This window comes from Pygoscelis adeliae, unplaced genomic scaffold (assembly GCF_000699105.1).
Source record: "Pygoscelis adeliae isolate BGI_AS28 unplaced genomic scaffold, ASM69910v1 Scaffold390, whole genome shotgun sequence".
Taxonomy (NCBI): Eukaryota; Metazoa; Chordata; class Aves; order Sphenisciformes; family Spheniscidae; genus Pygoscelis; species Pygoscelis adeliae.
This window is the reverse complement of record NW_008823921.1, coordinates 603,395-615,699: the sequence shown is the minus strand read 5'-3', so window position 1 is coordinate 615,699 and position 12,305 is coordinate 603,395. Positions and strand designations below refer to the sequence as shown.

Genomic DNA, 12,305 nt, shown 5'->3' with positions numbered 1-12,305 from the left:
ACAGCCTTTGTCATGAGACTGCAGTCCTGAGGTTTACAGAAAACGGAGAGTTTGCTTCCCTTCCTCCTAGGTAGAGTGTGTGTGCACAAATGGTGTTTTCCCAGCACGTCATTTAGTTCTTACACCCTGTTGAGGTACCAAGGCTAACACTTCATGTCACAGCAGTTCTTGCCCCCCCTCCCCTCTGAATCTAAATGTAGTACTTTCTCCTGGTTTTCTAAGCCACTTTGGAAGTTGTCCACTGCCTTCTATAGTGTTTGATTACGTTTTATGTCTCTAGGGGACATTTCAACCCACAGCATCCTAAGCAAAGCAGGCTGTTGAATGACGGCTGTGCTATCTGATAATAGTGAACAGTAAAAAAAAAAGTGAACCCCACACCTCCAAACCAAATTTCAAAAAGATTCACAGATCCCTGCATGTTTAAAACCATCTAGTTCACTACACTATGTGTTCTGGATCATGGTACTCCTAAATCAAAATAAATCTGGAGTATTATTTTTCCCCACAGAAAATTATGGGTCAAACCAGCTCAACCCAAATGTTTTGTTTGAGAAAAGGTTTCCTGTTGCTCCTGGAGCTGTAGGTTCATTTATTTATGCCCGTGTTCTCCATGGACTGAGCCCACTGTAAAACAGTATTTCCCACAGTACACCTGCATCCCACCTCTTAGCTGGGGAGGAACAGCAGGGCTGTCATGGGATGCAACCCAGTTGTTGTGGCTATGCTTTAAAGGGAGTGACAGCCTGAGACATATGATCTGTGACTCCTTTAAGGCACCAGGTGACATTTCAAACTCAGATATTTTAGGATTTGGATGTTCCATTTATTTATGAATAGTCAGTTTTTTGCACAGACGTGGACTCTTTTCACAAAACATGTTTAGGCAAAAGCTGAATTCTCCATCAAACTGTAGCTTAGATGAGAAATCTGGCTTTTCCCCTTCTCCCCAGTTGCCTGCACGCTCAAGTATTTGGTTAATCACTGAAAGAAAAAAGAGCTTGCTATTGGCAAGGTATGGGTGTGGGCTAGAGCCAGGGTAGCCACAGGGACCTGCCAAATTGCTAAAGCCTAAGTGTTTTACCCTTGTCTGGTTTTGTGCTCACTTACTAGGGAAGAGCCTGTGTTCTCTACCGATGACCAACAGTATGGAGAGGAAAACCAGACACCTACTGCTTCCAAAAAAATAAGGTACCATGGCAAATTTTCCTTGTATTTCATGCATGTCCTACCTCTGGATCCTATAGCTGATGTCACCTGCATCTCCAAGGTGAATCACAGGAGAGCTGGTAAAGGCCCCTTCAGTCAGTCATTTGTCACTGTGTTCACAGTCCCAGCTTGCAGCACTAGAAGCTCTGTTGTTAGCGTCTGTGATTTTCTACAGGAGTCAAAACAGATCGTGGGTTGTGTATCTTATTCACAGAACTGGTGTGGCGATTGTGCGGTTACTGCGTCGGCTCCCGTGGGGGAGGTGGGGGAGCTGGCGGTGACAGAGCTTGTGATGCTGGGGGGGTTCTCTACTGATATCCGGAGAAATGCATCCTAAGCTGGACCCGTGTTCAGATGCATATCAGATCATGCTCTTACTCCAGCACAGAGTGCGCCTGTAAGCGCACTTACAGTTTTGTAGGCTGCAGTGAGGAAGGAAGAAGTTGTGCCTAAAGCCTTCTAACCAGGACCTTGGGGACCTGGTTCTTTGTTGTGCCACAAGTTTTCTTTACCTTCTCTCTTTATTCTCTGTTTGCAGACAAGAGCTGAAAGTACAGATTATCAGTTGTTGCAGCCATAAAAAAAAAAGCAAGATATTTAAAGGGGATTTTTAATTTCATTATTATCTCCTTGTTTATTCTCTGGTTTTCTGAAGGAGTGAAGTTTAGAAGCTTTTTGCAATCCTGCAGACATGGACTATTGATTCTCTTTCCCCCTAGACTGACAGACAGTCATTTTCAAGCCAGTGACCTGGAGAAGCTGTATGCAGTCCTGAAGGAATGTAGCAGCATCTCCGAGCTGGAGTGAGTCCTTCTTAACTCTTATGGTCTTTATCTGCGTTTCTTCGGAATATGGAGAAAATGCCACTTGTTTGTTCTGCAGTGTTGTACGGAGAATGGGGTAGAGACGTAGCCTTATGAAAGGTGTAGCTTTACACAAGGCTAATATCCTTTGCCAAGGAGACGTACAGTTCTAGTGCTCTCTTAGGGCAAAGGTTGCAGGACATAAATCTAGAAAGGGGCTGTTTGATCACTTAGCCTGACTTCAGGTATTAAAAAAGCTGTAAAACCTTGCCCTGTCATTTTTGCCTTTGGGCCATTTGGGAGCAAAGCTGCAGAGCATGAAGAATCCCACCTAAAACGAGGGTGGCAGCCTGTGTTTTTGCTGGTGATCCCACATATGGTGTGCAAGGACCTTCAGCACCAAAGCACTTTCTTCTGTTAGCGCTGTGTGTGGGGAGTCATCCTTTTTGCTAACACCAAGAGGTGAGCAGACCCAGCCCTGATGGAAAGGCTAGCTAGGCAGTTTGGTAGTTCTCTACTAGTATTTAACGCGCCCCCCCCCCCCATCTAGGTTTTGAGGACAGAACAAGGACCAGCACAAGCACGTAGTCTGTCTGCCACCACCTGAGGGCTGGCTATTCCCTTAGGCCTGGTAGCCCGTGGAAGAGATTTTTAGCCTTTGCTTTTCTTAAGCAATCACGTCCCGTGACCTCACATGGGCCATAGCCCATTGCAGTCCTTAGGCGCTAACATCAGAGCCTAATATCCTTGTCCAGGACTAACCCGTGGCTCCTCTGTTGGGCCTGTCCAGGTTGATCATTTCTCAGAGCTGTGGACTTCTGGTCCCTGGTAACTGCGTTAAAAAGCACTGTCGGTCCAGAGGGGCCACTTGGTGGACATGAGAAAAGGATGAGCCCTGAACTAGGTTTCTGGCTGTCTTATGTTGGTTAATTCCAGGCTTTGGTTTCCATGTAGGCTTTAGTTGTCACTGGAGAGGGGCAGTGCATGTGTTGTTTGGATTAGGGTGCCCGTGTTCTGCTTTCAGAGCTCTTGTTACTAAGAGTTGATTGTGCCTATTGTTTTTTATCTATGAAAATTAAATGCCTTTCTTTAAATCCTAGCCTATCAAATAATTATCTGGGAGACGAGGGACTTCTGCAGCTGTTTCAGTTCCTCCCGAATTTGAAAATGTTAAGTTCTCTCAAGTGAGTAGCTCCTGTTTCCCTTGCTCATGGGTGGGTTTTTGTGGGAGCATTGGTTGTGGAAGCACAGTCCACATTTGGGAAGGGCTCTTCAGGATCAAGTGCAGTTATATTCTGTGTCTGTTGAGGGTAGACGCACTGTGCTGTCTGGTCTGTCCCCACCTCTAGTCCAGAACAGATTGACTCCACTTCAAGCTTGATTGCGATCAGTGCCCGAGAGCCTCCGTACTCAGTCCTCCACGAAGGAGACAGGTGATCTGTGTGCAGGTGTGGCACCTGGTTTCTAAAACACGCCGAGATCTTTAGCAGGTCACTGAATTTTTCCTCTCCCGGTTCCCCATCGGGAGGGAGAGCAGTCCTTCCTCTCCTGAGGTGGGCACCTTTGGAAGATAAATGCTGGGGAGCTCCAGCTTCAGCAGTGGAGTCTGAATTCAGCTGCAATGGTGGCTTATGTTTACCTGGGTATTCTACCTGGCACTCCCATTGCAAGTGTACTGTACAGGACTGTGACTTAAGGAGTATAGCACCATTCGTCTTTATTGAAAGAGATATTTATTGTTCCTGTTTGATCGATTGAACTGTTCTCGAGTCAGGACTGTTCCAGTTACTGACAGTCTGCAGCTTCTCTTCACGTCAGTGCAATGAAACACACTGCTGTTATTTATCTGGGTTTTTTTTCCCAGCATCAAGCACGCTGCCCACGGTCAGATACTGTGGTAGACCTAATAGACCCGAGCGTGATCTTAATTAGTGTGGGTTTTGTACTGCCACAGCTGCACTTACAGCCAAAGAGTTGTTTTTGCCTTGCATCGGTGTCTTGAAATACAAGGAATTCCATTTAACCATAAGAAAAAACTTGTGTGGTGAGGATGGTCCGTCACTAGAACAGGTTGCCCAGAGAGACTGTGGATTCTCCATCTTTGGAGATATTAAAAACCCAGCTGGACAATGTCCTGAGCAGTCTGCTCTAGTCTAACCCTCCTCTGAGCAGGAGAGTTTGATTAGATCATCTCCAGAGGCCCATTCCAGTCTCAATTATTCTGTGATTCTCTGAACTCCAAAAGTGAGGGACAAATTTAAAAAGTACTGGAGTGAGTTGTGTTTGCAGAACTGTAGCTGGAAACACAGGCGGAAGGTGGCAAAGAAGCAGTCTCTGAGAGTGTTGGACAAGGATCGCTATTATTGGGTGACGCAGTGTAAATTGCTAGTAGTTTTTGCTTGCAGCAGCTGATTTCATCTCTTCTTCCTGTAGGCTTAATGACAACCAGATCTCCCTGAACTCTGTGTTTTTCTTAGCTCAGTCCTTATCTACATTGGAACACATTAAAAGAATGAACCTCAGGTATGACCAGGAGTACTTTTCTTATTTTTTGCTATTTAAAACCTCAAGCTGTGGTTTTTGGGGAGTGATACAGGAGCATGTATCTTCAAACTCCATCCTAATTATGTTCTTTTCTGCTTACAGCTTAGGACACAGGCAGGTGGTTCATCTAACCTTTTGGGAAAGAATCAGGTAAAATCATACCCGCTCCTCTGTCTAAGCCTTTCAAACTCCTCTTTATGAAATCTTAGATGGTGATGTGTGAGTCCTTGAAGTGGGCCAATTAAAGAGCCATTTGGCTCCAAACTCCAGTCAGGGTGGTGGAAGCAGGGTGAGCCGTTTCATGGCTGATTGACAGCCGCTTGAGGGTATGGAGCAGACGGCAGTATCCCACTGCTGATCGGGGCTGCAGTCATCTCCCTCCCAGGCCAGGGCAGAGCAAATGCCCGAAGTGCTGAGTGGATGCAGAGCCCTCTGGAGGCTGGAAGAGGGATGATAAGGCCCTTTTTCTTCTGGGGATAACCTGAACCTGGTTCTGGCAGGTGGTGAGAAAAGGCAGACTGGAGCGTGAGGCCACTGCCACCACCTCACCCTCTTCCCCAGCCACAGCGTGGGGAGTCACCTACTCAGGGGCAATAGCATCAGCACAACTCACGGGGTAAACTGTTCTTTCCCCAGGGTCAGAAGTACCAGCAGATGGAGAAGTAGTTTCCTGGCGCATCCCAAGCACGTAGCAGCAGGACGGTGCTTTCGGTATGGCAGTCCCAGCTTCCTTCTGTCACCCAGGAGTGCAGGGAGAGATGGCTGTGGGGGTCTGTATCTGTAGTGTGATGTGTGGAACAGGTCCATCCCTCCAGCTGTGTCTCCTCAGAGAGCTGTCTTGTGCCCTGCCTGCCTTCGGGGACAGACTCAGCTCTCTCGGAAAGCAGACGTTTCTTTCCTCTGCTTGTGTCCCATCATGACTGATTCCACATGAGACACCTCTGGAAAAGGTGCCTCTTTAATATATCTCTCTTCCACCCTCTTCCCTGCTGAAACTCATCAGGGAGGCCAGTCCCCAAAATAACACTTGGTTACAAGGGAGAAGGTCTTGGCTGGTGTAATTTGGCAAAGCCTTAAAGAGGTTGGGCCAGCTGGCATCAACCCAGGCCAACAGGTATCTGTGCTTTGTGGTCACTGGAGGGACACAGTGATGTGCCAGAGGTGGCTGGGTGAATAATACACCCTCTTGGGGTAGACTTGGGATATCCACTGCTACAGGCATATATATGAAAATAATAGTGAGTCTTTTGCTTGCCTAGGCTCGTAGGGATTGTCTTGCTTTCCTGCAGGGGAAGCTTCTACCCATAAATAATGGGATACAGATCTGGCTGGCTGCTACATTCGTCCCACGGACACCTGCCATTTTGTCACCCAGGAAGGTTTCTGTGATTTCCTTCTTGGAGAAGGAGATAGGAGGTACCATTCCCAGCCTTGCTCTGGGAGAGCTGAGACAGTGCTGAGCAGGGAAAGATGCTGTCCAGTCTCCTGAGACAATTTTAAGTACCAGTGATGTGGCTCTAGGGAGGCAACACCCGAAGTGACATGGTAGTTTGGCTACTTGGCTCTCTTGAATCAGCTCAGAGCTGGTGAAATCATCTGGTTGTCACAGGTTTTGACTTCTCAGTCCTAGATTGTGGGTAGGAAAACATATGTAGTGGAAGTGAGAGGGTTGCTATGGGCCTTGCCCTAGGATGTGAGGCTCTGGGATATGAAGGGGGTGTTGCCATACCGTGGTCATGTGAAATGTTTAGCTCCTGAGTGCTTTGTTTGCTCCAGTCTCAGGGACTGCGGAGTGGGTCCAGAGGACGTGACCAGGCTGTGCCAGATACTGGCTCAATGTCCCCAGCTGACAGAAATTGAGTAAGTGTTGTGCACTTGGCAACCCTGCCCGTCTGTCTGTCTGTCTCCCCAACCTGCAGATACAGAGTCGGTGTTCAGGTTAGCAACTGGTGTAAATCGTCTCTCCTCTCACCACAGCCTCCTAGAAATCCCCGCAAAACTTCACCCAGATGCTTAGATAAACCCACACCTTCCACTGCCCTCTCTTCTTCAGAGTTTGGCCTCTCCTAAGTCTACCGTGTCTGTGTGTAAACACCCAAGAACACGTATGTGTTCTCATAGTCTTCCTCAATCGTGTGGCTGGACACGAGCGTTGTCATCTACTCCTCGAGACCCTGGCTTGCAGTATAGCCAGAGCAAGAGCACCTGGCCCACTAAGCCATGAACCGAACTCCTGAAGAGCTGGTCACTCCAGGCAGGAGCTGGGCGCCAAGAAAATTAGAATAATACTGGTCAGGACAAAAACTGAGTAATAGCAAATGAAAAGAACATCATACCCATATTGCATGCATGAAATACATCAGTAGCATCATTTTATAAATTTACAGTAATGCAAAAGTAAGACTCTTAAAACTGGAATGTTAATTGGCTATAGGACGTAGAGAAACACAGAGATCAGCCTGTAAGGACTAAATCTTGCCCAACTTTCGGGGCATTTCTGGACATGTCCTTTTTTCAGAATTTGCCTGTAACGCCCCCATGCACATTTTATAGAAATACCTACAGATTGTCCCTGTTTCTCTTGGAATTTGTTTCCTTCCATGTTTTACAGTCTGTCTGGAAATTCATTGAGTGACCAGAGCGTTGAGAGATTACTGAGCTTCCTGCCATACCTCTGTCATCTGACACTGCTGAGGTAATGTTTGGGGTCCCTGCTTTGATTGCTGCCATGAAACATTGATTTGGAAAGTGCTAATAGCAGAGCATATCTCAGGAGCATTAATCAGTAATCGTAGATTAAGAAGCTAGGCAAAGAAAATGCAGAAGCTCTTTCATACCCATTCATGTCTTGTTTCTAGCACCAAAGCAGCACTGAACCTTTTTCTTTAATGATACATAGAGAAAAAAAAGGACAGGAGGAGAAATACCCACCCTAGGCACAGCATCCCAGATAATCCTCACTTAGCAGGTCCCGTGGAACGTGACTTCCAGCATCCATAACAGATGTAGGACTTATTGGTTGACACACAGTGACAGCACACCACCCGTGTGCATGGTCAGCATCTCACAGCTCTGCCCCCGCAGGGATCTGGCATCCTGCCACACTCGACACCAGAAGTGTTTCCTGGCAGCGTATCAGCCATTTAGGCTGGGAATTTAGGCTAGAGGGGTGCTGTCAGGGGCTAGGGCACTCCCACCATGTGGACGAAAAGCCCAGAAGGAGCTTGGCCGTCTTTTGCAAGATGTTGTAGCATGGAGGAGCTGCAGTGTCATGAGAGACTGAATTTGCTCACTCGGGAGGTTGCTTCCAGTCTGGTGTATCTCTAGTCCAGTAGCCCTGAAGAGGAGTTGTTCAGTGTAAACCCTTGGTCTGTACTCCCTTTTTAGTCAAAGGAGACTAAAGGAGACTCTCCTTTAGTTAAGGGAACGCTGGGTGCCAAGGCTCAAAACTTGAGCTCCTTGCTCACTGATCTTGAGTTAAATGGGGCGGATCCAGCCTTTTGCATCTCAAAGTGAACAATGGGAAAATTGGGCCATGTGTATCAGAACCTTTCTTCTTGGGAGCTGATGCCGTTGTTCTTTCTTTCCCCTCCTTTTCAGTATTAGGAACAACACATTTTCCCCACGTTGCACTGTCTCACTCATCAACTCCATCAATCTCTGTGGGCGGATCAGAATGGTAGAAGTCCGGTAAGACACTCAGACTGCCCAGCAGCTCAGCTTTAAAGGGACTACAAAGCTTGTCATCTTTGAAGAGCATTGCTGAAGGACTGTCTTTTGTGTTTGCTTCAGGTCAAGTGAAAATGCTTTTTTGCATTTAGGAGCAAGCACGCAAAGCCAAAAGACATCCTGCAGGTACTGACATATGACAATTATAATTCACTTGTTTTGATTCGATTTGAAACACTAGTGCAAGTAGCCAAATCTCTTATGAGAAGAACTCATGGGCTGGTAGCCAAGGAGCTTGGGCTAGTAGCTGAGGCTTTGGGGCTCAATTCAGCTGCCTAAGTGCAACTCAGTACCATTTGAGATGCATTGGGATGGCAGAGGCCTGTGCCTTTCTGGAGTGGCCATTGGACTACTCACGATCATCTTGAGTGGCACCAAACTCTTGCGGACAAGCAACTGAATTGAGCCCTAGCCACCGCATATTCTATATGTGTGCCTCAAATTCTGGGTGATAATTTCCCTATGAGCATCAGTGTGATGTGTTTGTGATACATGCTGCATCTTCTTTGGGAGTGATGGTTGCTGGGTGCCCCTGTAAAGAATACTGTAACATGTCTCCAGTTAGGCACCAAGGAGATGGCAAAAAATGTGAAAAGATCTGTCTCCCACTTATAACGTGGGGTTTGCTGTTGCTAACCTCAGGAAGGTGTTATGAGAAGTATCAAACACTGGCGCAGCTAAGGGCACTCATCTCAGTGAACGATGCACAAAGAGTGGTGTAAAAATGCAACTGCTGATGGGCAGCTCTCACTGCTCCGGCTGAGCCTGGTTGCTGGCCGTGCTTTAACTCTCTTGCTGTCTCATACACAGACTGACGGACTGTGCCATCGGTCAAGGGCAGATAGATGAGCTCTGCAGAGTCCTGGAGCAGCGTGGGTGGCTGGCAGAAGTAGAGTAAGTGGGGCTTGGGTTGTTACCACGACCTTGGAACTAGGGAGAGCATGGCCTGGGGTTTCCCACCCTGTCTGCGTGTGTATGTGTGCTCATTCAGACTATTTAGAAACAAAATTGATGAGTAATCATACAGGTCCTTTATATATATATATATATTTTAAGAGGGCTTGAGCTGGTGGGACAAATTCCTTGGGATTTTCACTCTGTGGCTGTTTTGAGGCATTTGTTGCTTCACCTGGGCTCTGCTCTGAGCTTGTGTTCAGAGCTCTTCATTTGAGCTTGCTCTGGAGCTTATGCATGAGGTAATTTTGTAGGGCAGCAGTTTGTTTTAGACAGACCTTTAATGGCCAAGCTGGGATTTAAGTCCAGGAAGTTTGGCTTTTTCCTTCAAAGCTTCTCAGAGGAGCATTGCTGCTTAGAAGTCTGAGTTTTGATTGGCCGCCTTGTTCTTCTGCCTTTCAGTCTCTCCAGGAATCAGCTGGGAGATGACGGCCTGAGGTGCTTCTTGGACCGCTTGCATCGAGTGCCTGTTACCTGTTCCCTCAAGTAAGAAGACATACTGTGAATGTGAGGTGCCCTTGCAGAAAGGTGTTCACGCGGTCCCTCCTGAAGCTGGTTGTCATGCTTCATGCCCACTCCTGCCTTGGGAGGTAAGGTCTGAGTGAGCCATGAGCACAACTCAAGACCTCCAGGCCAGGGTGACTCAGGGTCTGATCCAAAACCTGTGAAGTAAGTAAAAGTCTTTCTATGAGCATCTTCAGGAGATAACAAGGCCCAGAGGGGGGTAGCGTGGCAGAAGTTGACCCAGTCCCCTGAGTTTTCAGTTCATCACTTTTCTGTGTACGTTATCCTCTTTGAATAACTCAAGGCGCATAGATGCTGTGAGCTTAGCTGTGCCCTACACCAGCCTCTCCCCTTCCCCTTCTGGTGGGGAAGCAACTGCTCCGGCGGTTGTCTGCCTCCGTAGTGCAGGAGGCAGGTTGCACTTTCTGTGTCACCCAAGTCATCAGTGCTGTGTCTTGGAGGGGTTTGGTGCATGCGTTCGGTGCCAGCTTGAATTTCGCCTCTGTGGCTGAGGAGCCTGGGGACAACCCTGACTCTTAACACCTGAAAAACCTTCCTTCTCTTCTGTGCAGTCTCAGCCATAATAGGATTTCTCAGGATGGAGTTCTGCATCTCATAAATGCCTTTGCCACATCTGGAAATACCACTGAAGTTCAAGTCAGGTGTGTGTTTCTCCTCACTGATTTCTGATTCTTCCCTGCATGTTTTCTTCTTAATTATCGAAAGTTTGTGATCTTCAGGTAATAATGACGAGGGCCACGTTTTCAACTACCTTTATGTATAAGTGCACGCAAAGCTTTTGTTTATGTCCATTTCTACTGGCCAAACATAGCTGCCAAGGAGGAAGCTAGCAGAACTGTTGTTCCACAGGGCCAAGTCATTTTTGTGTGTAAAGACACAGGTATTCAGCTGTACTAACTGTTGTCGTGTGTGTGCCTGTAAACGAACCTCTTCAGGGCAGGAGTCAGCATTTGCTCTTTAAAAATGTGGTCCCTAATTCACTTCAGTATGTTGAGATTTCAGAGTGAGTCTGCTGAAAGCAATTTCCAATGTTCTTTACTTGGATTTGCGTCTTTATCTTCCTTCCTCTCTGGCAAAAATAGCCCGTGGGTTCTGGGCTTGTTGCACTGGCACGAACTGCTTTTTCTCACGGATTCAAGTCACAAGGCTCGGCCATGCTGCAGATCTGCCCTTATCAATGTTTATGCTCACGAAGACCAGTTGGTCTGTCGTGAACCAAATTTAACCAGGGTCACTTCCACTCATTCCTGCAGTTAAATGTGGGTGCTGAATCTTTTGGCTGGGCTATTTTAAAGCAGATCAGTCTCCTGTTTTAGCTCTCCCCAGGGCTTGGCAGAGAGTGCAGGTACAGGAGGAGGCAGACAAAAGCAGGGCAGATCAGGATTGCTTCTCCAGCCACCGGTGCTGTCTTATGCCAATTTAGCATTAGCGAAACCTTACTGAAGCATTTCCCTGGGCTGGTTTATTGTAGGGAGAGGTGAGCTGGGCCAGGTACCTCTGTCACTGCTGCACTGTGTTGCTTTGTGCAGTTTGATGTATTGTTAAATTCTGACTACTGGGAAAAATAGTCATTTTCCCTCCAAATCTTACATTCGTGTGTCTTCTCTGTGCAGTTTGTGCTCCAAAGCAACTTTAATCATCAAGTTGACAAGCAGAGATGACCCAAGAAAGATTTTGAGGTAACAGTACAGATTTTTTTTGGTAATTTCTTTGACAAAGGTGGTGTCCTTTTTCTAGGGACAAGGCAGACAAAACCTCTTGTAGCCCCTAGCTCCTGGCATGGTGACATTTTGCACTAACAGATGTTACATTTCCTTTGATTCACCTCTGAGAAGAGCTTTCTCACGTCACAGAGAATCCCACATCCCTTTCTCTCACTGCTTCCCCACTGACTGTTCCTCACCTAGGAACCTGTAGGTGTGCCTACAGTCCCTGTCACAGGACAGGGTGCTACAAGAAGCTGCATCATTAGCATACACGTATGCTGTATCAGAACATCTCAACAGATGCTTTTGAAGTGCTGCCACAATCTTTTTTGGAAGCCCTGCAAGGCATTTAAGGTTTTGGTGCCGTCCTTCTTTCTTTGGGGGGAAAGGTTGTGATGCCTGAGATTTCTGGGTCAGAAAGCCTGAACTGTTTGTAAGGAACTGCTGAACATGAGACGGCAGTGTGCCCAGGCGGCCAAGAAGGCCAACGGCATCCTGGCCTGTATCAGAACTAGTGTGGCCAGCAGGAGCAGGGAAGTGATCGTGCCCCTGTACTCGGCACTGGTGAGGCCGCACCTCGAATACTGGGTTCAGTTTTGGGCCCCTCACTACAAGAAGGACGTCGAGGGGCTGGAGCGTGTCCAGAGAAGGGCAACGAGGCTGGTGAGGGGTCTGGAGAACAAGTCTTCTGAGGAGCGGCTGAGGGAGCTGGGGTTGTTCAGCCTGGAGAAAAGGAGGCTGAGGGGAGACCTTATCGCTCTCTACAACCACCTGAAAGGAGGTTGTAGCGAGGTGGGGGTCGGTCTCTTCTCCCAAGTAACTGGCAAAAGGACAA

The 12,305-nt window shown here is 47.5% G+C and overlaps 1 protein-coding gene across 1 annotated transcript in view; it reads left to right on the top strand.

The window, feature by feature from the left end:
• The window catches only part of NLRC5 (NLR family, CARD domain containing 5), a 54,133-nt gene that overhangs the window by 26,987 nt on the left and 14,841 nt on the right, over positions 1-12,305 (top strand). The window contains exons 15-29 of the mRNA XM_009320001.1: positions 5-70; positions 1,114-1,191; positions 1,929-2,012; positions 3,113-3,196; positions 4,446-4,535; positions 4,659-4,706; positions 5,193-5,267; positions 6,333-6,416; positions 7,168-7,251; positions 8,157-8,246; positions 8,349-8,411; positions 9,096-9,179; positions 9,642-9,725; positions 10,316-10,405; positions 11,378-11,443. Of these exons, the coding sequence (XP_009318276.1) occupies positions 5-70; positions 1,114-1,191; positions 1,929-2,012; positions 3,113-3,196; positions 4,446-4,535; positions 4,659-4,706; positions 5,193-5,267; positions 6,333-6,416; positions 7,168-7,251; positions 8,157-8,246; positions 8,349-8,411; positions 9,096-9,179; positions 9,642-9,725; positions 10,316-10,405; positions 11,378-11,443 (1,170 nt within the window). The remainder of the gene's footprint in view (positions 1-4; positions 71-1,113; positions 1,192-1,928; positions 2,013-3,112; positions 3,197-4,445; positions 4,536-4,658; positions 4,707-5,192; positions 5,268-6,332; positions 6,417-7,167; positions 7,252-8,156; positions 8,247-8,348; positions 8,412-9,095; positions 9,180-9,641; positions 9,726-10,315; positions 10,406-11,377; positions 11,444-12,305) is intronic.